This window comes from Triturus cristatus, chromosome 3_1, assembly GCF_964204655.1.
Source record: "Triturus cristatus chromosome 3_1, aTriCri1.1, whole genome shotgun sequence".
NCBI lineage: Eukaryota > Metazoa > Chordata > Amphibia > Caudata > Salamandridae > Triturus > Triturus cristatus.
Window position 1 is genome coordinate 652,930,245 of NC_140583.1, and position 24,732 is coordinate 652,954,976.

The window sequence follows — 24,732 nt, forward strand, 5'->3', positions numbered from 1 at the left end:
GTATTAACCAGAGATTTCACAAAAAAGAAATGTACTGTTAATAATTGAAAGTACGAGAAACTGAACCATTGACTCACAGCTCGTGAGCTGTAAAGCCACGACAAGGCACCAACCTGTTTACAGGCCATTCATACACCTTTCATACGTGTGACACATAAAAAAACATTCACACCGCCAGCCGCGGGCCCAGCACATTACAACACTCACACCAGCAGACAGTGCCATTCAAGGGCCCATCACTTTCACACGCTCACATTCCTGACAAAGCAACCACACCAGCTCACGGATTGCGTGAAGTGGTGTTTGGCTAGCAGTGTGTGTAGTGACCAGCAGCTAGTCACTACTCACACACCGCCAGCCCACTCACCGCCAGCCAAGCGCCAGCCCAAACACACCACCAGCCAAGCGCCAATTCACGCACACCGCCAGCCAAGCACCAGCCCACTCACCGCCAGCCAAGCGCCAGTCCAGGTATACCGCCAGCCAAGCGCCAGTCCACTCACCGCCAGCCAAGCGCCAGTCCACACACATCACCAGCCAAGCGCTAGTCCACACACATCGCCAGCCAAGCGCCAGTCCACGCACACTGCCAACTAAGCGCCAGTCCACGCACACCACCAGCCAAGCGCCAGTCCACACACACCGCCAGCCAAGCGCCAGTCCACGCACATGGTCATAATTTCTTTTTAAACAAGAAAGAAAACACAAACCAATTGCAACTAGATACTAAACTATAACTACAAAAACAACAGCAGTAACTAAAGACATCATTCTATTGCCAAACGTGAAACTGAACAACTATATCAAACCATACAGACCAGGCAGTACACTATTAGACTCACGGTTGCTCCCAAAAACTCTTTTTAGTGTGATACAATCTGAAACATGAGGGCACACACAGCCCAGGATTAAAAGGACAATCGGCACAGTGCATACGACTCTCCTTCCGCACACCTCTGCGCAAGCAGACTCTACATCTCTTACAGGGATTGTTTTTTTGGGGCATGGGAGGAATTAAATCAGGAAAGTGGTGATCTTTCAATCTAGCCACATCTTCCACCACTCCAACTCTAGGAACACTTGCATGTTCCACAACAACAAGGCTTCCTATCACAGACTGCTGAAACTGAACAAAAGTCAAATTTGACTCTGGAGAACACTCCTTGTACACAACAAAAGCATTGAAAGTTGCTAAATTGAAGAGCTGGATGGCCAACTTTTTGTACCAAATGTACGCCTTACAAATAGCAGTGTAAGGTTCCAAACTCTGATTTACTCTATCAACACCACCCATGTGCTTATTGTAGTCTAAAATGCACACCGGTTTGCGTAATTCAGCAAACTGACCTCAAACAGCCACAGGTGAAGTACTCTCATCATGGATGGTAGTCAGCATGTACACATCCCTCCTGTCAACAAATTTCACAGCTAGTAGTTCATCACTACGCAAGGAACTGCACTGTCCCCTCTGAAGATTTTTGGAAACAAGCTCTTTTGGATAACCTTTACGGTTAGAGCGGATTGTGCCACAAGCAAAAGTGTCCACTTTGAACAATTCCTTAAACAATTGCACAGCAGTGTAGAAGTTATCAAGGAACACGTGGTGGCCTCTGTTAAACAGTCCTCTAGCAAGATCCCACACAATTTTCTCTGAAACTCCAAAAGTGGACGGACAGCCAGGGGGGTCAATAGTGGAATCCCTACCAGTGCACACACGGAAATTAAAAATATATCCTGTCCTACTCTCAGACAACATATACAGCTTAATTCCATAAGGTGCCCTCTTGCTAGGGATGTACTGCCTAAAAACCAAACGGCCCTTGAACAGGACCAAAGACTCATCAATAGATATTTCTTTCCCTGGAGTATAGATCTCTGAAAATCGATCTACAAAGTGATCAAGAACAGGCCGAATCTTAAAAAGACGGTCACAGTCAGGGTGATCTCGTGGCAACGCCAAAGTATTATCAACAAAATGCAGCATCCAAAGCAAAAGTAATTACCGATCACGGGTCATAATCGCAGGAAATATGGCCGTTGCCATCAAGGGACTGGTAGACCAATATGAAGCCATGGACGGCTTCCTTATCAAGCCCATCAAAAAAGTCAAACCCAAAAACGTCTTCATCTCATCCAGATTTGTGGGAGTCCACCGGGTAGCTCTAGAGTGGGGCTTAAGTGTGGCACTGTGGTCCCTCAAAAACTGTTCAGCATACAAATTAGTCTGCTCAACAATCTCAGCCAATAATACATCATCCATAAACAACTGAAAGAACTGTATAGGCAAAAAGAAATCGCAATCCACTCTACACCCTGCATCCACACTAAAGGCAGGCAACACCGGCTGCACCATGTTTGGATCAACCCAGAGTCCAGCACTTCCAGTAGGAAGCCTTGCAGCCTCAGGCTGCAATTCCGGTGTCTCTTGCTGCACCATTGGCACATCAGTGTCCCCCTCTAAAACAGGCACTTCATCTGCACTGAGAGTACCCTCATCTGCACAGAGAGTATCTTCATCATCCGATGATTCCATGTGGAGAGAAAACTCACTGCCTGAATCTTCCCCTCCCTTCTCTCCCTCAGTCTCATAATCCTGCTCAGAGGAAGATTCGAGCAGCATACCAACAACCTGCTGAGCAGTCATTCTACGGCTAGCCATAATCCTTACTAATAAAGGTAACTTGTCAAACAAGTCAACAACAACAAACACTTTGTAAAATAAGTAATAGACAAAATGCGTCTATCAGAAAGACCTATATACTCCAAAGCGATACCACTCACTTGCCAGAAGCAGCTAGACTCACCACCACCTACTCTGCACAGACACAGTAAGGATCAACAATATCCCACTAAAAAAGAAAGAGAAAAGAAAATTACACATAAGAGAATGCAAAACACATCGCAAAGAATTTCATGCTCAAAACACTAACTATATATGCTGCCATTATGACACCACTTGCTTGCAAAAAAATTCATTCATGCATGACAATAATACTCATTTGGAGTAAATACAACAAAAATGTTTTTCTTACCAAAAAAGCAACTACGCAAAACTGCAGAACAACCACTGCCGAAACCGCAAACAGGAATCAAAAGCTTTACACTAGAATAAAAAGGAGAAATAAAACATTACAATCACATATGCAAATAATGCACTAGTCCACATACTATCCACCAGCTAAGTAAAGGTGGTAGGTGGGCCTAAAAGAATAAGGCCGATCTGCCCCCACAGGGAGCAGAAACAGGCCAAAAATTCACCCTCATAAAGGGGGAGCGACCCTTGCCCCAACACCAACATTTAAAAAGCCCTGGTGTCTACTGCCTCTGCCCCCCTAGGCGACAGACGGGCCTGAAAACATATGGCCGATCTGCCCCCAAAGGGGCAGAAACGACCACAAAAAATACCTGATAAAGGGGAGCGACCCTTGCCCAAGGGGCCTCTCCCAACAACACAAAAACAATCCCTGGTGGCCTAGTGGGCATACCATAAAATTAATTGTTTATTTGGGTCGATCTGCCCTTCCAAGGGGTCAGAAACGGCCCAAATAAATGCTCCCCTTGCCGAAGGGGCCGCTCCCCAAAAACATATTGCTCCCCAAAGGGGAGCGACCCTTGCCCAAGGGTCGCTCCCCAACAACACTAAAACAATCCCTGGTGTCTAATGGCTTCTGCCCCCCTTGGGGGCGGATGGGCCTAAACTCCCAAGGCCAATCTGCCCCCAAAGGGGGCATAAACAGCCAAAATAAATGATCCCCAAAGGGGAGCGATCCTTGCCTAAGGGCCCGCTCCTCAAAAACATAATTTAATTAAATAAAATCCCTAGTGGACACAGGGGGCAGACCCCCTAAACAAATTGCTCCCCCAAGGGGAGCGACCCTTGCCCAAGGGGCCGCTCCCCGACACAAAAGGGCATTTACACACAAAAAACATCCCTGGAGGCCTAGTGGGCACACACCTACTTATTTTTTATTTTTTTTAATCAGATCTGCCCCCCCCCAAGGGGGGCAGACCCAACTAAACAAATTTAGTTGCCCAAGAAGCCGCTCCCCAATACACACACAGGGCATTTAAAAAAAAATTCCCGGTGGCCCAGTGGCACACACACCTTTTTTTAACATAAAATAATAAAGATCTGCCCCCCCCAAAGCAGGGCAGACCCAACTGCATACATTTCTTCCCCAAGGTGAGGGACCCTTGCCCAATGGGCCGCTTCCCGACACAATTTGGGCATTTAAATAAAAATAAAAAAATCCCTGGTGGCCCAGTGGGGGCACACACACCTTTTTATATTAAAATTAATAATGATCTGCCCCCCCCAAGGGGGGAAGACCCAACTACATATATTTCTCCCCCAAGAGGAGCGACCCTTTCCCAAGGGGCCGCTCCCCGACACAATTTAGACTTTAAAAAAAAAAAACCTAGTGGCCCAGTGGGGGCACGGCGCACACACCTTTTTAATATTAACATTATTAATGATCTGCCCCCCCCAAGGGGGGGCAGACCCAACTATATGAATTTCACCCCCAAGGGGAGCGACCCTTGCCCAAAGGGCTGCTAACCGACACAATTTGGGCTTTAAAAATAAAAAAAACAAGCATTCCTGCTGCACGATTGCGCCCCAGGCAAGATCGTGCAGCAGGAATGCTTTTTAAAAAGACATCGGAGGAAAGGAAAACCCTTTCCTTTCTTCCGATGCCTTTTTAAAAATACCCCCCACCCTCCACGGCGAGAAACTCACCTTTCTTTCCCAACGCGCTGGAAGCAAATGGCTTCCAGTGCATCGGGGAAACAAAGGGAAACCCTCGATGACGTCAGCACGCCTCATGCGCTGATGTCATTGTTGACGTAGCGGGGGGAGGCAGGGGAAGGGCTTCCCCTGCCTTCCTTGGTGCAGGCAGCGAGATCGGTGTCCCACGGGGGGAGCGCCAGCGCTTCCCCCGTGGGTGGGTGTCACGACGGCCGGGAGCAGTCATGAGCACAGCCCCACTGTGACTCATGACGGCTCCCGCCCGTCGTGAGCACAGAAGGGGTTCATTTTTTTAAAAAACTTTTATTATTCGCAGTTGCATCATCTTACAATGTACATTCACCATCCAAGGTGTCGAATCAGTTAGACAATAAGCACACGTTTCCAGATGGTAGGACACAGCCATTCAGCCGGCAACCCGGAGGTCCGGCGGCATTGTGCAAGTTGACTATTTACAGGAATTAGGTGCGTACATTGTTAAAAGGTAGGCCTATGGTGCTTTTCGGTGTTTTTTTGTGGTGTTCCTTATGCGCGTTGTCAGCAACAGAGGATGGCGCTGTGTTCCAGCACACACCGCGGCTATTTCGGTTGCCACCCAGGCCCTTAGCTTGAGTCGTACAGGACACCGTGGTTACCCCCAAGTGCAAAGGTTAGCGCCAGCGTCGTGCTCATAGTGTAGGCTGGAGCACGACAAGGACGTTTCGGTATAGCTCACTGTGGCATATATGGCAACACATATATCCGGCGAGTCCAGCTTGCAGCTTCGCAGTTCAAGCTGAGCACAGAAGGGGTTAATGGCCACATCCAACGAGGTCACTTGGACTTCTTTACACTGCAGGGCTTTTTGTTTTGGTCTTAGTCCTCTCTCCAGACCCTGTATTCCTGTGGCATCTATTCTAAAAGTGAGGAATTGTGGTTAGAAGTATCTTTCTGAAGAATAAGTTACTTACCTTTGGTAACACTCTTTCTGGTGGATACTCTATCTAACTACAGATTCCTCATTGCCCCCTTACCTCCCCATTGTGTGGTGTGGCCTCCATAACATCTAAAAAGGTACCAAATTGGACATCAGCACACTGTCGCCAACAAATTGTTCCAAGCTCCACATCTGGAGGTGTGGAAGCAGATAGATGAACCTGACGTCCGCAAGCAGGAGGCGAGCTTGTATACGGCTCAGCTTTATCACATCTGGGCAGTATGAAGTCACAGGGGAGCCACGCACTGCCACCTACAGGTGCATGGAAGCATTGCTATGAAAAATACCTGAATCCAGTCTGTCACCTGGGCATATTCTATGGGTGAAGAATCTGCATTTAGATAGGATATCCATCAGTCTGAGTATTACCGAAGGTAAGTAACTTGTTAATCTACACTGTTCCATAGAGGAATGAAAGGTGAATGGTGCTCTGCAAAACACTGTTTTATATTGCTTAAAACTGCCACAGATCGACACCCCAGCACATGTGTCAGTTACTCTAGGGTAGATCAAGCAGCACACTTGAGAACTCTGATAGTTACCTCTAGCTGTGCCAACAGCTGCCATGTTGTGTTCCCCTTCAAGCAAACCTGATAGTTGATGACCGTTATCCTTCAATCACCACATCTGTTATTGCAGAATGTCACGAATGACCTTATAATTTGCTTAACTCAGGTTTTCTTTTTCTCATAGGCCTCCATTGTGGCTGAGGCTTACAGCATAATCCCTGACTGGGCAGAGGTCCTATACAAGCGAGTTATCATCGATGGCGAATTTATGTACCTGGACGAATTCAAACAGCACCACATGCTGAAAAGCTGCGTATTTGAAGACATTTCTAAGAAGTAAGAATTTATGGGGCACTCTCAATTAGGATAACATACTCTTTACTTTAAGTCCATGACCATTGCTGCTTACATCTCTAGATTTTCTTCCTGGGAAGTATTGTGCGCTGCTAGAGAACATATAACAAGTCCTTCCATGCTGACATTACTACACCATATTGACATATCAGCTTCATGACATGGCGACATTGTGGAGGCCCCTGCATTTCTAAACAAAAATATAAATTTTATTCTTAAATATAGTCTTTCAGCTGGGAGCGTCACTGACAAATAGACTTTTCACTCGGCAAGTTGAGCATTATCAACTTGAGCCCTTCTAAAATGCCCTATGCTAATTACGGCTTCTTCAGTACTAATTTTCTTTTTGTCTTGTTTAGATCTCTTAATGATTTGCTTTAGTAATGCCTTGATTTTTCTAAGCAAACTTTCTATTTACATGTGGGAAATTATCCCTCTTATGTTTCCTTTATAATTCTTGTTTCTGGTAAGATATTTTTCTACTTTCTGAGAGGGATTTTCTAATACTGCAGTGTAAATTGCTTTTCCTTCTTCTTTGTCCATCCCTGGTGTTTTACCTGAGTTTGTAGAACATGACAGCATATTAAACACATTTGTGGTGTTAGGAATATGCTACTTACCAGTATGCATCTGTTCTTGGCATGTAGAGCTGCAGATCTACACACTTTTGCATAGATCGCCATCTGGTGTTGGGCCCGGATGTTTGCAGTTTGTTTTTCCTCTTGGAAAGTCATTGGAAGTCACGAGGTCGGTGAATCCTCCTTTGGATCGTATTGCGCATGGGCTTCGGCTCCATCCTCAGATTGTTTTTCGCCAGCAGGGAAAGATGGAGCGTAGTAACTACAGTGAAGAAACCCATGTGTGTTGTATCTAAATAAGATAGACTGGAACAGACACAGGTAGCCAGGGAGGTGGGTGGGCGTGTGTAGATCTGCAGCTCTACATGCCAAGAACAGATGCATACTGGTAAGTAGCATATTCCGTTTGAGGCATATGAGCTGCAGATTACACACTTTTGCATAGATTATATAGCAGTTCCCGACCTTAGCGGCGACCACCGGTATCTGTTGCAGTGGTTTGAAATAGTGTTTTCAGTACAGCCTGGCCCACACTAGCTTGTTGCTTGGTTTGCACATCTACACAATAGTGTTTAGTGAAAGTGTACGGTGTTGACCATGTAGCTGCTTTGCAGATATCATCTAGTGGGATGTTCCCTAGAAATGCCATGGAAGCCCCTATCTTCCGTGTAGAATGGGCTTTAGGGGGAACGGAAAGCGTTCATTTTGCTTTGTGGTAGCAAATCTGGATGCATTTTACAATCCACCTAGCTATCCCTGATTTTGAGGTGGGGTTGCCCTTGTGTGGTGGAGAGAAAGAGACAAACAGTTGTTTGGTCTTTCGGAAAGGTTGTGTTCCTTGGATATAGTAAAGTAAGGCTCGTTTGACATCTAGCGTGTGCAGAGCCCTTTCTGCAACGGTCTGAGGTTGTGAGAAAAATACTGGTAACTCTACAGATTGGTTTAGGTGAAAAGGGGAAATGACTTTAGGTAGGAATTTTGGGTTGGTACGGAGAACAACCTTGTTCTGGTGCATTTGAAGAAAAGGTTCTTGTATGGTAAGTGCTTGTATCTCACTGACCCTTCTAAGGGAAGTGATGGCTACAAGGAAAGCTGTTTTCCATGTGAGGAATTGCAGTTTGCATTTATGCCAAGGTTCAAAGGGAGGCCCCATCAGCCTTGTGAGAACGATATTTAAGTTCCACACAGGTGAGGGTGGTACTCTGGGGGGGAATTATTCTTTTGAGGCCTTCCATGAAGGCTTTAATGGCAGGTACTCTGAAAAGCGATAGGTGCTGCCTGTTTTGTAAGTAAGCTGCAATTGCTGCGAGGCGTAGCCGAATGGATGTATAGGCTAGATTACACCTTTGTAGGTGGAGTAAGTAGCATATGATGTGTTGTATAGACACGTCTAGAGGATTGATTGTGTTGTTATGGCAATAAACAACAAATCTTTTCCACTTGGCAGCGTAGCAGGCTCTAGTGGTAGGGCGTCTAGCGTCTCTGATGACGTTCATACAGTCAGGGGGACGGTTTAGGTACCCGAATTCTAGGATTTCAGGAGCCAGATCGCAAGGTTGAGCTGAGCTGGGTCCGGGTGCCTGATCTCTCCATGGTTCTGGGTTAGGAGGCATGGTGAGAGGTGTAGCTTTTAGTGTGGTACTACCGAGAGTTCCAGAAGCGTGGTGTACCACGGTTGTCTGGCCCACGTTGGAGCTACTAGGATCAGTGTGAGGGAGTGCTGTTGTAGCTTTCCCACCACTAATGGAATGAGTGGGAGAGGCGGAAAAGCGTACGCAAATTTGCCTGACCAGTTCATCCATATCGCATTTCCTTTGGACAATGGGTGTGGGTATCTGGCGGCGAAGCTTGGGCATTTTGTGTTTTCGTGGGTGGCGAAGAGGTCTATGTGCGGATGCCCCCACATTTGAAAGAACGGATGAAGAACCTGTGGGTGAAGTTCCCACTCGTGGATCTGTTGTGTCTGTCTGCTGAGCAGATCTGCCACAGTGTTTTGGAGTCCTGGGACATGTTGAGCTAGGAGAAAGATTTTGTGGGGAATTGCCCATCTCCATATGCTCTGTGCTAATCGAGAGAGCTGTGGAGAGTGTGTGCCGCCTTGATTTTGAATATAATACATGGCCGTCATGTTGTCTGTGCGAATGAGGACTGCCTTGCCTGAAATCTGTGTTTGAAAAGATTTCAGGGCTAGAAAGATTGCTAGTAACTCCAGATTGTTGATATGGAGTAACTTTTGTTGCGGCGTCCATGTGCCCTGCACTGTGAGGTGTAATAGATGAGCTCCCCAGCCGGAGAGCGATGCGTCCGTTGTTAGTATTATTTGGGGAACCGGGTCCAGGAACGGTCGACCTTTGGAAAGGTTTGTGGTGTTCCACCACTGCAGAGAGCGATGGGTGCGACCGTCTACCAACACCAGATCTGTCAGTTGCCCCTGGGCCTGGTTCCATTGGTGTGCTAAGCACTCTTGGAGTGGACGCATCTGGATTCTTGCGTGGGGCACTATAAAAAGAGGCCATCATCCCCATCAGTTGCATAAACACTTGTGCTGGAAGGGAGTGTTGAGGTATGAATTTTTGTCGCAAAGCCTGAATGCTTGCAATCCTGGCCGGATTGGGGTAAGCTATTGCTTTTGAGGTGTCTATGGTGGCACCGAGGTATTGTTTTATGTGGGATGGTGTTAGCTGGGACTTTTGGTGGTTCACCGTGATGCCTAGTTGGTGAAGTAGTTGGATTGTGGTGGCGGTGTGGTGTACACATTGGTTGTATGAAGTGGCTTTTATCAGCCAATTGTCCAAGTATGGGAAAACGTGAATGTGCTGTCTTCTGAGGTGTGCCGCCACCACCGCTAGGCACTTGGTGAATACCCGTGGTGCTGTTGTGACTCCGAACTGGAGCACTTTGAATTGGTAGTGTTGTCCGTCCACTACAAATCTGAGGTACTTTCTGTGAGCATGGTGTACTGGAATGTGGAAGTATGCGTCTTTCAAGTCCAGTGTGGTGAGAAAGTCGTCCTGGGAGAGGAGCGGAAGTACCTGCTGAAGCGTTACTATGTGAAAATGGTCTGAGTGTATGTATGTGTTTAGGGGCCGGAGATCTAGAATAGGTCGTAGTCTCGTCCCTTTTTGGTATTAGAAAATATAGGGAGTAGACCCCCAAATTTTGTTGATTGACAGGAACGTGTTCTATTGCCTGTTTTTGTAGGAGGGAGATTACCTCCTGCTTTAGCAATGTCGAATGTTCTTGTGACATTGGGCGTTGCCTGGGTGGAATGTTTGGGGGGGTAGATGTTAATTCCAGGCAGTATCCTGACCAAATTATTTGGGTCACCCATTTGTCTGAAGTGATGGTCTCCCAGACATGAAGGAAATTTGTGAGTCTGCCCCCGACTGGAGTGGAATGGTCTGGGGGGGAGCGGGGGGAAGTCATTGGGTAGTGGATGTGGCAGAACGGGCGTTGTTTGTTTTGCCTCTGCCCTTGTTGTTGTTACCCCTGTAGCCGCCTCTTTGGTAACCTTTTGTAAAGGTGGTCTGAGTAGGGGACTTGTACGATGTGGATGCTGTGTCTGAGGAGTAGCCTCTGGATGCACTCCGAAAGGATGAGCGGCGAAAGGAGCGTCTGGGCGGGTGAGACTGTAAGGCCCCCATGGATTTTGCGGTATCCGTGTCCTTTTTCATCTTTTCTAAGGCCTCATCCACCTTTGGCCCGAATAGATGTTCCTGGTCAAAGGGATGGTTAAGGATGGAGGCTTGTACTTCTGGTTTAAACCCAGATACCCTTAACCAAGCATGACGACGGAGAAGGACGCTGGTGTTAATGGCCCTGGAGGCTGTGTCTGCTGCATCTAGGGCACAACGTATAGAGGTGTTTGTGATTGTTTTACCCTCTTGAATTAACTCGTTGGCTTTACTTTTATATTTTTCAGGAAGATGTTGCATTATGCTCTCTAATTCGTCATAATGAGCCCTGTCATATCTGGCCAGCAGTGCCTGAGTGTTTGCTATACGCCATATGTTGGCGGCCTGGGATGCTGTGTGTTTGCCTGAAGCATCTAGCAGTTTTGACTCCTTGTCAGGTGGTGGTGCATCACCTGACGCTTGTGAGTTTGCCCTTTTACGTGCCGTAGAGACCACTAAGGAATCTAGTGGTGCTGGTCCTCTGATGTAAGAGGGATCTGAGGGAGCAGGTTTGTACTTCTTTTCGATACGTGGGTTAAGGACCCTGGCTCTAACTGGGTCTTTAAAAACTTCTGCCGCATGCTTTACCACCCCTTTGAGCATGGGCAGTATGGAGGTGGACCTCTGTGTAGTATCGAATGTGTCTAGGAGGAAATCTTCCTCCACAGGGTCATTATGCATGTCCATCCCATGATAATGTGCTGCTCTTTGCAGAAGATGGGTAAACCCTAATGAATCTTCTGCTGGAGATGGTCTAGTTGGGTAAATATCGTCTTGTGGGACGTTGGGGATATCTGGTATATGGTAATCGTCCCATGGATCTGGAGATCCTATAGGGGTGGTGTCTTGTGGCACATCCCCTGTATCATAATATGGGTCCCCGTGATCATCATCGTCTGGAGACGGAGTAGGAGAACGATGAGGTGGGGGTGGAGGGGGTGGAGGTGGGGAAGGAGGAGGAGGAGGTGGAGGAGGAGGGGAAGGTATTCTGAATGGAGAGGTAGCAGAGTCCTTCCTCTTTGGAGGTGGAGGCGGAGCAGGCTTCTCCAAATGTCTCTTCTTAGTAGAGAGTGTCAAATGTCCAGTTTTTGGATCCTTGGTGAGAGTTTTTTGCAAGGGATCCGGTGTAAATAGCTCTGGTGAGGTAATTTGGTCCGTCGGCGCCAAAGGCGTCGGGGCCGATGATTTTTTAGGTTTTTCCGTGCCGGTTTGATGTTTAGAACCCGGCTTGGGACCCTCCGGTTTCTTGGGCGGCGCCGAGATGGGCTTCGGCTTGGAAGTGTCGGTGCCGGTGGCCTTGTGTGGTTTGGTCGGCACCGAAGATGGCGTCGGTGCCGAAGGGCTGGGTTTCGACCCCGAGGGCTTTGGTGCGGAGCTCGGTGTCTAGGTGGAGGCCGTCTTCTTTTTCGGTGCCGAAGTGTGTTTCTCGGCACAGCTGGCAGGCTGGCTCGAGCCCGAGCCGCCGGAAGGCTTACTTGGCTTCTTCACCGGGCCCGAAGGTGGGGTGTGTGAAGCAGTGTCTCTGGTCTTGCCTAGGCCCGGAGGCGAAGGCGTGACCGAAGCCTTTTTGGGTGTCGGCACGGGTGTGGGAGGGGGTAGATTGGTACTCACGACCCTCTGCGCCGGGGTGATGTCCTCCACATCTGACTCGTCGGCCTCGGAAGCGCTGACGAGGTCCTCTTCGGTACGATGATGTTCCGGATCGTCGATGTCGTCTCCGAAGATGTCGACTGGAATGGACGTCGAGGAGTGTGCCATGTTCCATCTGGCTCTTCGGTCCCAAATAGTCTTTTTGGATCGGAAAGACTTACAGGCCGGACAGTCTCGAGCCTCGTGTTCTGGGGAGAGGCAAAGGTTGCATACCTCATGAAGATCAGTGTGGGGAAATTTGGACCCACATCGAGGGCACTTTTTAAATGGAGTTCTTTCCATGAGCCGGGACCGGAGCCTGGGTAGGCCCGAAGGCCGCCGTCGACGACTAGAACCGAAGGTTTGTGTCGATGAGAAGGCGCGTTGATTGAAGAGATCGTGATCGAAACAATACAGCGATTGGGGTGAGGATTGCGCGTCGATCGTTGAACTGGAAGCTGTTCGGAACCGGAGCACGAAGATCACATCCGAGCCCGATGGCGGAAAATAACAATCTGAGGATGGAGCCGAAGCCCATGCGCAATACGATCCAAAGGAGGCGTCACCGACCTCGTGACTTCCAAAGACTTTCCAAGAGGAAAAACAAACTGCAAACATCCGGGCCTAACACCAGATGGCGATCTATGCAAAAGTGTGTAATCTGCAGCTCATATGCCTCGAACATTATGTTCTCTTCTGCCAGATGAGCTTAATATCTTTAGGGCTTCTTCTCAGTGGGCTGCTCCCTTGGACTTTGATAGAATGGTAATTGCTACCTAATGTTCTCTGGGCCTTGAATTGACAACTTGCTACATGTCAATTGCTTCTAGTAACTAGCAGCTGTTTCATTATTTGACCTCTCTGTTGAGATTGCCTTGTTGACATACAGAAGGTAGGTGGGAGTGGGTTCATGTACCCACACAAATCCATGGACACTTAAACCTTTTTATAGGTTCTTCTGAGCACCTCATTTCTGAAGTTTTTCTCAGTTTCACTCTTTGCAACGTTTGCACTCCGTATCACAAGACTCCTCAAAATTGTAGGTGCCTCAGGATTGAAAGGTTTCACAGCGCATAGAAATTTCACAACTTCATAAGACTCTTCAGAGTCAGCATCTTGGTGCCAGGAGGACTCTTGAGATAAAAACATTATTTAGGTCGAAGAGGTTACTCAGCACTAAAGGGCATTACCTGCAGCTCCGAGTTCTGTGGCGGTGACATTGGGTGGTTACTCCTTTAGCCATGCAAATGCCGTAGTTTGTAACCTCTCAGCTGCCTGGATGATGTATTATCTTAACCTTTTTTTGTTCCTATTAGAGATTATTGTTCCTCACTGTAGATCTTTAATACATGGAGACACTTGTGTCCCATGCATTATCATAGCTGAAATGATATTCTGCAATTGTTTCACCTAGTGGGATAACTTGTCTAGGATTCCTACTCCAATTGTATTATCTAAGTTAGGTGACTCACTGGTGATTCTCCAGTATTGCTATCTTTCATAGATTCACATGCTTGAATCATCGTTGAAGTGAGAGTCCCACAGTATCATCACAAAAGCAGTAAATGACATAACCATAGGCTACAATGCAAAGTATAGTCACTGCAATAGCCTATCCATATCCTTTAGTAAAAAAGAACCAAACTTGAGCTATAACCAATCCGGCGACAGTGCCCTTTAGAACACGCCCAAGAGAAGCTGAACCCCTCAGATTTTCTACTGCACGTCGTGTGACAGGGAGTCTCCCTGAGCTCTGCTCAGTTTTTCTTCACATCTCTGATATTTTCTCCTGTTTCCTGATTACCATGTCGAACTCTTCTAAGAAATGACTCTTCAGATCATGTGGATCTTGTGGTAAGAAGAGACTTCATGATGAGGATCCCAATCAGGAATGTATGTATTGCTTGTGCCCACGGCATAAGATTAAAGACTGCAAGATTTGTAGAACCTTCTCAACCAAAACCCTAAAAGACAGAGAGGGTAGGTTGTTAATATAGTTACAGAAACTTAAAACCAAATCTAATGTTGTCTCTGAGGCTGAAGATAGTGCAAACTCTCACGCCTCTCTTGAAAAACATAAAAAAGCGAAAGATCACAGGAGTCTTCACAAAGCTCCTCACAAAAAGGAAAGCGTCTGTTTCCTACTGAGGCTAAATCTGAACCTCCGACTCCATCTTCTCTGTTGGCCTCAAAGCCTGAAAAATCATCGCCAGACTCCTCACTGGTTAAAATTCTGATCGCCATGAAGTCCTTATCGTCAATGGCAGCACCGTCAAAGTCAGTGTCGACTCAAAAGTCACCATGGGGGCGCATTCCCTGTCTGTCATCTTCAATTCTATTGTCGTTAACAAATCCACCGTCGACGAAAGTTGCATTGTCAATGAAGGCAGCATCATTGATGACAGCTACACTGACAATGTCTACAACGTTGATGGAGATCCCTGTCGGCAACGCCTACACCGTCAACATCCACCACATCGTCGACTAATGTGTTGATGGCATCAGTGACGACAACCTCACAGAAATACTTTAAGGTCCAAGAGGCGGCATGTCTCAGATGTACGAGAGTGGGAGTGGAACTGGGGCATATGTTGTGGTCTTGCCCAGCGATGGGTCTCTACTGGAAGGAGGTGGGGGATACCCTGAATGAGGTGACAGAGAGGCGGCTGATGTTTGATATGGCCGTTAGTATACTGCACTGGTTCCCCCACACGCCCAAGAATAAGATTACGAGTAAGTTCATAGATATGGGACTTATATTAGCAAAGCGAGAAATTACGAAACGTTGGAAAGCGATAGTGGGTCCCACCAGTAAAAGATAGAAGGGTGAATTTCTCAAATGGGCCACCAGTGAGGGCGCACTGCGCTATCAGATGGCGCGCAGGCGTAACGATGATAAGGCGCTAGAGGCGGCGGCTGCATGGGAGGCGCTAGTACAGGCACTACGAGATTATGAGCCACAGGATGATAGCGAAGGGCAGGCCTTGGATGGGGAGATAGCCCCGGAACAAGCAGGGATCATCACACAGCTTAACACATAGTTATTTCTCGGCGTGTGGGATGCATGAGGACAGAGACGGATACCTGCGTTGCTGGTGAGGACTGAGGGAGGGGGAGGGACTTAATATTTTTCATGGTGGTTGGAGGTAGGTTTTAGTTGGGGAGATTTTTGGTTTATTTGACGCACAGCTCTGGAACGATTTATATATCCTTGTACTATGCACTGTGTAATTGGTGGGGGGTTGTTGATTGCTCCTCAGGGATTATGCTGATAAATATTGTGTGCGGATATGTGGATGTTTGTATAAAATCTCAATAAAGTGCGTTTAAAAAAAAAAAAATCTGTGACGACAACCTCGTCAGCAGTTCTCACATCGGTGGCACAATTATCACCGCCGCTGTCTTGTACCTTGTCGACATCGCCATCATCTAAAATAAAGAGGCCTTCAACCTTGCCAATTGCTCCTGTTTTGGCATAGTCAACGTACTTGTCATCGGAAGTTTTCTTCAGGATCCATCCCAAATATCACCGTTCCCTCCTAGTAATTTTTTGGAAGAGTCAGATGGTTTGTTCGGCCCAGCACATAGTCCGTCACAGCTTCATGTGAAATATCAGGGAGAAGATGATGACGAGTGTGATGAGTATTATGCATAGGAGTTCCACCACCATTGTTATACTGCCAAAACCCAACAATATATGGAACCCACTCATGGCCCATGGTTCAGCTTCCTGTAGCATTAGTACAGGACTTACAAGCCCTGTTGCAGGACTACCGTACACGCCTTCCTTCGCCCACGGGAGCACAACCACCTTTTCCACCACTGGCATCCCTCCGCCTCTTTTGTCACCTTCCACACCTAAAATGACGCCGGCCTCGCACCCTGCCTTATCACCAAGGCAAGACCTGTTATCCTCTGATGACGACGTGGGAGAAGGAGAAATTCAAGACACTCGATCGGCTGGCAATGAGTCAGAAGAATATATAATTCCAACACATTCTTCTTCAGCTCCTCAACAGGTAGACTCACCGCCAGAGGACATAGGTGGTTTCCATGATTTGTTCAAGAGAGCTAATACTAGGTTTCATCTTCCTATGACGGTCAAGCAGTCTGACTGCTTTCTTGACGATTTTAAGGATCGTGAAGTCAAGTCAGTCAAGAAGAACAGTAAGGACAGGCAATCCATATAACTGATAATGAAGGTAATGAAAACACCAGCTAAGGTAATCGCAGTCCTTCTCAAGATTGATAAAAAGACAAGGCCTCTGACAATGCATTGGCATGTTTGGTGGGACATCCATAACCAGACTCTTTTAATTTCTCAAGCTGCTCAGCAAAGATCGAAGAATCTATCACTACACCTCCAGACAAGGAAGGTAGGCGCCTGGATAATATTGGAAGAAGATTCACTACCATCTTAGGCACTTCAGTGAATGTAGCCAATCCCTTAGCGTTATTGGGGAACTACGACCACCAGATGTTGTCTCATATCACACCATATCTAGATCATCTACCAGAAGCTAATATTTCTGGAAGGAGAAAGATCCGCTTCCGAAATTATTGATGCATCTATGGACATATCTTCCCTTGTCTTTCATCAGCTTGCTGGTGCAGCTGTCCTTATGTGCCCGGGCTGTCTTAAGGTTACCACATTCCGCCCAGAAGTACCAAGCAAAATCCTCGACATGCCTTTTGATGGCGATGTGCTTTTTGGAAAGCACATAGATGACGCTTTGCAGGCTATCAAGGCAGTAACAGATACTGCTAGGTCCTTAGGAACGCTCCAGTACAGGAAAACACCTTTTTGTGGAGCACAGGGACGAAGAGCCTACTCCTTCCTTGGAGGATATCAAAGATACCAACCTCAGACTTATCAGTCATTTTGCCCCACCTACCAACAGCACCAGGCTTATCATGCATCACCACAAGCTGCATATTCCAGACAGCAACTTAGACATAAACAGCCTGCACAATCCAGAGACAATGTCAGAAAACAGTGACATTCCTATGGAACCCACTACAGTTCCCTCTATCCTTCCACTCAGAGGATCACGCATCTCTTGGGTTCCGGAATTTGCTTTCAGAATGTCATTTAGAAATCTAAACACTAGAATGTCATTGATGTCCCCTCTGGGGTTCTTGATCAGTGAACCGAAATCCTGCCTTCAGTCTGTGCAGAGTTCCCTTTTCAGCTGCCATCTTGGACACAGCCACAAAAGGAATTCCCGCCCACACAGCAAGTCAGGCAATGATTCCAGTTTTTTAGGAGGAAACATTTAATCCTGCTTTGCTTGTGCTGAGGCTTCTTGGGCACTTGGCTTTGTGCATTCTGCTGGTGTCCCATGCCCTTTGGCGCATGCAGGTCCTTCAGTGGAACCTTGTGGGATATTCTATGCAAGGCAGAGTGGGGGTTTCCACCTAAAGAAAAGGAGGCCGTTCTAATCCCACCTGGAGCTTACGGTTGTGACAGACGCATCATCTCTAAACTTTTGATCACCATTGGAACAGTGCCTTCACGTCAACATTTTTGAGTTACACATCATCTGGCTGGCCCTAAGGGCTTTTATGCCTTCCATAAGAGTCAGGTCAGTTCAGCTTCTGACAGACAACATGACTGCCATGTGGTAGTGCAGAAAACAGGGAAGAGTGGGTTCCTGTGCCCTCTGTCTGGAGGCCGTGAGGCTGTGGAGGTTACAGCTGTAACCATGTGGGAAATCCCCAATGAACAGTAACCTTGCAGACTTCTTCATCATTAGGGACTCTGTGGTTATCATCTGGCCGATCATAAATGTGGCCTCTGCATCGGACGGTGGCCCAGAGCATATTCAGCCAGTGTGGCGTATCCTTCATAGATCTGTTTTTTACTGCAAGCAACACCAAATGTCCAGAGTTTTGCTCTCTGGAGTTTTCTCTTTGAGGATTCCTAGGGACGCCTTTAATCGCCCTCCATCTTCAGCGGGGCTCAGCCTCTATCGCACATTTTTCCTGCTGATGCTGATCCCAGCGTTCTTGAAGAAGGTCAGGCAGAATCAGGTTTTGTTCATTCTAAAAATTCTGAGTGGGCTCAAAGGGTCTGGTACTTAGAGCTCCTGAATATACCATCCACTTCAACTGCCTTTTTGGCTGGACCTGGTGTCCCAGCAGCAGGGCAAAGTCCTGCATCTGAATCTCAACAATCTAGACTCCATGCAAGGAGGTTGAACAGCAGCAACTGAGCTAGTTTCAATTTTACATCAGAGAAGGTTTTGGTTATTTGCAGTTTTCCATAAAGTCCATTTATTCTTGCTGGTGATCTAAATTTATCTCCCAGTGTGAGGAGAAGCAGGCTTAAACTTTATAGGCTATGCTGCCTAATGTTCTTCTGTTTGATTTGTCTTTAGCCTCGTAAGGTTTTGCTGTGGGCAATGTTAAAGGTTACTTATTTGCCTTTCTAGATTTTGCCTGATCAGCCCTCTTTGTTGAAGTTAGCAGTTGTGATGCATTTTTGTATAAGGACTTTCAGACATTTCTCCCCGACTCCTTCATTATGCGGCTGTGGGATCTGAATTAGGTCTTTTTTCTAGTATGTGCTCCTTTTGGGCCACTGCACAGCTGTACCTTGAGGATCTTGACTCTGAGACCATATTTCTCATGTCCATTGCGTATGTGTGTGTCACTGAGTTACAGGCATTATCACTCCATTCTCCATATGTCACCTTTTTCCCTGACACACTGGTGCTTCGGATGCATGCCTCCTTTCTTCCAATAGTGGTTATGACTTTTAACATGGGTCAGCCCATCACACTCCCCTCATTGGTGTCTCAGGCTCATATCTCTATTGTATTTTGTATCGTATTTATAAAGCGCAAACTACTCACCCCCAGAGTCACATGGTGCTGACCTGAGCTGGCGCTGGGGAACAAACTTTGAGCCCTGCTTTCCGTAGTCAGCCACCCTGGCCGCTGCGTCATACCTCTCCTGAAAGGAGAGCCTTCTACGTATACATGATCATCCTCCACCCAACTTCTCCCATAAATCTTTTTTTTAACACTTGAGGAAACCTTATCTTTTCCTCCACAGCATGCACTGTGCTATGTGTGTCCTTCCTTTTTTATGTAAACTGTCAGTGATAGGGTCAACAGCTGCTAAATGCGTTTGACTTGCAGACCAAGGTGATTGATGTCATTCTTGCAACCAGACTTCCAACCACAAAGTCGATCTACGCTGGACACAGGGACAAATTTATTGTCTGTTGTGGTGCCCGAAACTCCAGCCGCTTACAAACTAAACTTTCTAATGTTATTTTGTTTGTTCTTTCATTATCCCAGCAAGGCCTTTCTGCAGGCACTTTGAAAGGGTGTTTGTCTGCCCTTTCGGCCCTTCTGTATTTACCTCTTCAACAGTCTTTGTTTAAGTCACCAGTTGTAAGCCATTTTATAAAATGTTAGACAGATATGTATCCTCCCAAACCATTAGTTATATTTCAGTGGTGTCTGAGAATGGTCTTGACATTTCTCACGTGCAAGACGTGTGTCTATGCACAGCTGTTCTTTAAGTCTTTTGACATCTAAAACAGTCTTCCTCAGTGCTGTTACATTAGCGCATCACATGAGTAAATTACAGATGCCTTTGTTGCAACAGCCCCTCACTACCTTCTTTTTTTTTTGTTGAAACCGTTTATTGCAATCTCAAATAGTTACAGGTATGGGCCTACAACCGTCTGGCCGGCCGCTAGAGTGGCAGAAGCAAATGACATATATACAGAAAAATCTCTTGGCGGTGCAAAAAGGTAAATCAGGAGATATCAGTAGTGCAGGCCACATAACTCCAAACCCACAATACGGTTTCCTTTTGTCGAAACACAACAACACAAAAAACCACACCCGCAAGGCAACCCGCAATCCCAAGTGACAGCACGCGCTCCTTAAGTGGGGGACCCCAACCAATCGCCAAACTCTGAAGAGGGGAATGAGAACAGATCAGGGACTGGGGAACCACGTGCCCATGGCTGGGGAGGGGGTCGGCTAGGGGGACGGAGCTGGTGAGGCAGCCGGCAGCAGTGGCGGCTCGCAAATACCCCCGCGATAGGCGTTGCAGGGGCCCCAGATTTTCACCCACGCCCCAGGCTTACCCCTCGCAACATACACCACCTTTTCACGAAACATACACCAATCCATGTGTTCTTTCCAGGCCGACACCGCCGGGGGCCTCTGGGATCCCCACAATTGAGCAATGTCACGCTTAGCTATCATGTATCCCAGAGTCACCCACCGCGTCTGCGGAACCGAGTAGTCAGTTGGCTCCCACACATTCAGCAAGCATCTCCTCGCTTCAGGCAACAGCGCGACACGCGTAACCACTCGCAGGACCTCGTGCACACCACGCCAGAATCGCTCCACCTTTGGGCATTCCCACAGAATATGCAAGAAAGTTGCCAAAGCACCACAGCCACGCTTACACAGTCCATCCTCAGCAAAGCCCATACGTAGAAGCCTTGGCCCCGTCACGTAAACCCGGTGGAGGATCTTAAGCTGGACGAAGCGAAGGCGAGCCGGGATGGCCACCTCCTTCGGAGAGGCCACCGCGGAAATCCAGTCCTCGTCGTCCAATTCCAGCCCATCGGCAACCCAGGCCTCGCGGAGGCCAGTCAGCAGGCCCGATCGGTCGTTGATCAGTTTTTTATATATAAGGGAGATCGTGCTGTCTGGGACATGGCCATCCAGCACTCTGTCCTCCAGGGGGGAAGACTCCGGAATGGACGCGACATCCGGGAAGACGGAGCCCAGCGCGGGGCGGACTTGTAAGTACCGAAAGTACTCACTGCCTTGCAACTGAAACTCCGTCTGCAGCGTCTCGAAAGTTTTGAATCCCCCCCTCGTCCAGAGATCTCCCACTGTGCTGATGCCGATCGTGTCCCACTTCTCGAAGCCCTTCGAGGTCCACAGGGAGCCCAACCTCGCAGACGCATATAGCGGTGACGCCCGGGTCAAACGGTCCTTCCACCCCATAGCTGCGTTAGCCGCGTGCCATACACGCACCATGACACGCGTCGGTCCCGTCAGGCGAGGGTCCGGCGCGCCAGAGTAGAGCGCTCGATTGTAGTCGCCACCGGGCAGGAGCATCTTGTCCATTTCAAATGCCGGGTTCAGGGCGGGCCCGTAAAGGCCATGATTAATCGCAGCTAGCTGGGAGGCCCAGTAATACCGTTTAATATCCGGGAGGGCAACCCCCCCATCGTACCACGGGAGCGTCAATTTAGCCAAGGCAATACGTGGCCTCCCGTCCCAGAACAGGCGACGCTGCAAACTCTCCACCTCACGGAAGTAGCGCGCCGGGACCAAGTCCATAGTGTTCTGGAGAGCGTACAGAAAGCGCGGCAACGACATCATCTTAAACAAGGCCGCTCGGCCGAGCGGCGAAAGCGGCAGCCGCCGCCAACGCACCACGTCCTCCTTCAAGCGCTGGAGGGGGGGCAGCAAATTCCGCTCGTAGCGGGCCTCCGGGTCCAGAGTAATATATATACCCAGGTACCGAAACCCCTGGGAGGCAATCTGGATCGGACAGTCCCGTGGTAGGACCGGAGCCTCCCCGGCAAGCACATATACACAGGATTTCGCCCAGTTGATGACGAGGCCTGAGTTGCGACCGAATGAGCGCAAAACATCAACTAGGACGATCAGTGATTTACGCGGGGAGGCGAGATATAGAAGGATATCATCAGCGTAGAGGGACACACGGTCCTCATGCTCGGGGGTCCAGCGGAGACCACGGATGGAAGGGTGCCACCGCAGCCACTCCGCCAGGGGCTCCAGGGCCAGTGCAAACAGGAGAGGCGACAGGGGGCAACCCTGTCGCGTGCCCCGTCCCAGTGCGAATGGGGCCGAAACTCGTCCATTCACCACCACCTGCGCCAATGGGCCGGAATACAACAACTTGACCCAGCTGATGAAGCCCGGTCCGAAGCCAAACTTCGCCAGCATCGCCCAAATGTATGGCCACTCGAGCGTATCAAACGCCATGGTGGCGTCCAAGGACGCCAAGATGGCCGGTTCCCGCACGAACGGGACACGCGCGAGCACCCCGTGCAAGCGTCGCAGATTAAGGGCCGTGTTACGATGGGGTATGAAGCCGGACTGGTCTTGGTGGACCAAATCGCCCACCACGCCGACCAGCCGGTTGGCCAGCACCTTGGCGAGGATTTTGGGCTCCGCGTTCAAGAGCGAGATAGGCCTATAGGATGTGACCCGCTCACGGGGTCTCCCCTCCTTGTGGATCACCACGATCGTGGCCAGACGCTGGTCCGGCGGAAGGGAACCCCGCGAGCGGGCCGCCAGGAACATCGCGCGCAGGTGGGGCGCCAGTACATCCGGTCGCAGCTTATACAGCTCGATAGGGATGCCATTGGGGCCCATGGCCTTGCCAGATGCGACCGAGCGGATAGCAAGGGCAATTTCGTCCGAGGTGGGAGGAGCGTCCAGCGAATCCCTGTCCTCCACCGAAAGGGAGGGCAGCGCGATGTCCCGAAGCAGGGCATGGGAATCCTCCTCCGAGCAGGGAGAAACCGGGGAATACACCTCGCGGAAATAATCCGCGAAGCAGGAGACAATGGCGTCCGGCTCGGTGACACACACACCATCCATCCTCTCGATCAACGGAACCACACGACTCGCCCTCTCCTTTTTGTCCAACCACGCAATCAATTTACCAGCCTTATCACCCACATCATACAGTCGCCCCTGTTGCTCTTTACTGAGGCCCCTGGCCGCCTCCGTGACGAGGGCCCTATAGGCCGCCTGCTTGAGGTGTAGAACATGCAATGTGGCATCCGTCACCCCGCTCCCCAGGTCACCCTCTAGTTCAGTAATTTCGGCCTCCACCCGGGTTACCTCCTCCCGCTCGCGCCTCCGGGCATGGGAGATAAAGGAGAGGGTCTCCCCTCTGAGAACTACCTTAAAAGCCTCCCACAGGGAGATAGCCGAAGGGACAGACCCCACATTCTCCTCAAAGTACCGCTGCAAGGATTTGATCAATTCGGCTCGAATAGTGGGGTCGCGCAGGTACCAGGCATTGATTGGGGCTACCCTGCCCTCCCCCCTCGGGAAGACATCAAAGTGCAACAGTAGTGGGGAGTGATCTGAAATACCCCGCGCCAAATGGCGCACCTCTCCCACTCTCCCAGCATAGGCCGCAGGGACAAGGACATAATCAAGCCGCGAGAGGCTACCATGGGCACCCGAGTGGAAGGTGTATTGCAGCTGCGCGGGATGCTTTAGTCGCCAGCAATCCACCAATCCTAGTGTATCTAAAAGGCCGGACAGCCACGCCTGTGCCCGGGGGAGGTCCCTGGGGGGATGACGATCCATAGACCCAGAAGCCACCGCATTGAAGTCCCCCCCAACTACCAGAAGCCCACCCGGGAGGTCAAGGAGGAGGCGCCCCAGGTCCGCAAACGTGGTAGATTGCAACCCCGGCGGAACGTACACTGATACAAAAACGACCACTCTGCCCTCCATTCTACCCACCAAGACAGTGTAACGTCCCCTCTCATCATGGCGCACCTCATCAATCTCCAATGGGAGCGAGTTCTTAATCATGATGCCCACCCCCCGCGAGCCCGAAGTGAAGCCCGAATGGGCCACCAAGCGATAGCCTCGCCGATTCATGGCATGAAAGGAATTACCTATAAGGTGTGTCTCCTGCAGGAAGACCACATCTGGTGAAATTCGTTTCAGATACTGCAGGACCACACCACGCTTAATCCTATCCCCCAGTCCGTTAACGTTCCATGATAACACAGTCAAATCCCTACCCCCCATCATACATGGAAGCCATCAGTCGTCCCCCAAAGAGCATCTCGAAAACAACAATACAGTAAAGGGTTCGCCTTGCGGTGCAAACAAACAACACTCCACCCCCGCCCACCCATCCCAACAGAACTCCCCCCTCCCTGCACCCCTGCATGAGCCCAGACAGCCCCCCCAAAGTGCAGTGTGCCTGTCGCCCCATAGACGAAAAACTAACTAGTCCCCCAGAGGAGGAGGGAAAGCCCCCAATGGACCCCGTACGGCCTCCATAGGAGGGGAACATACACGATCAGTGAATGGTAACCGGAATGTTGTCCAGAGCAAGGCCTACTATTCACCCCTCAGTTCTGATCCGGCGAGCCCTCCCCGCCAACCGCACCCCCCCCAACCCCCGGCCCCGATCCCCAGGCAGAGTATCCAACCAGTCCCCAGCCGCCGCGGGACGGTCAAAAAAGTGCGTGCGACCATCCACCTCCACCCTC

At 49.2% G+C, this 24,732-nt stretch overlaps 1 protein-coding gene across 1 annotated transcript in view; it reads left to right on the plus strand.

Annotated features, from left to right (window-relative positions):
• The window catches only part of SPG11 (SPG11 vesicle trafficking associated, spatacsin), a 623,940-nt gene that overhangs the window by 554,554 nt on the left and 44,654 nt on the right, over positions 1–24,732 (plus strand). Inside the window, exon 40 of the mRNA XM_085644681.1 lies at positions 6,417–6,568. Coding sequence (XP_085500807.1) covers positions 6,417–6,568 — 152 coding nt within the window. The remainder of the gene's footprint in view (positions 1–6,416; positions 6,569–24,732) is intronic.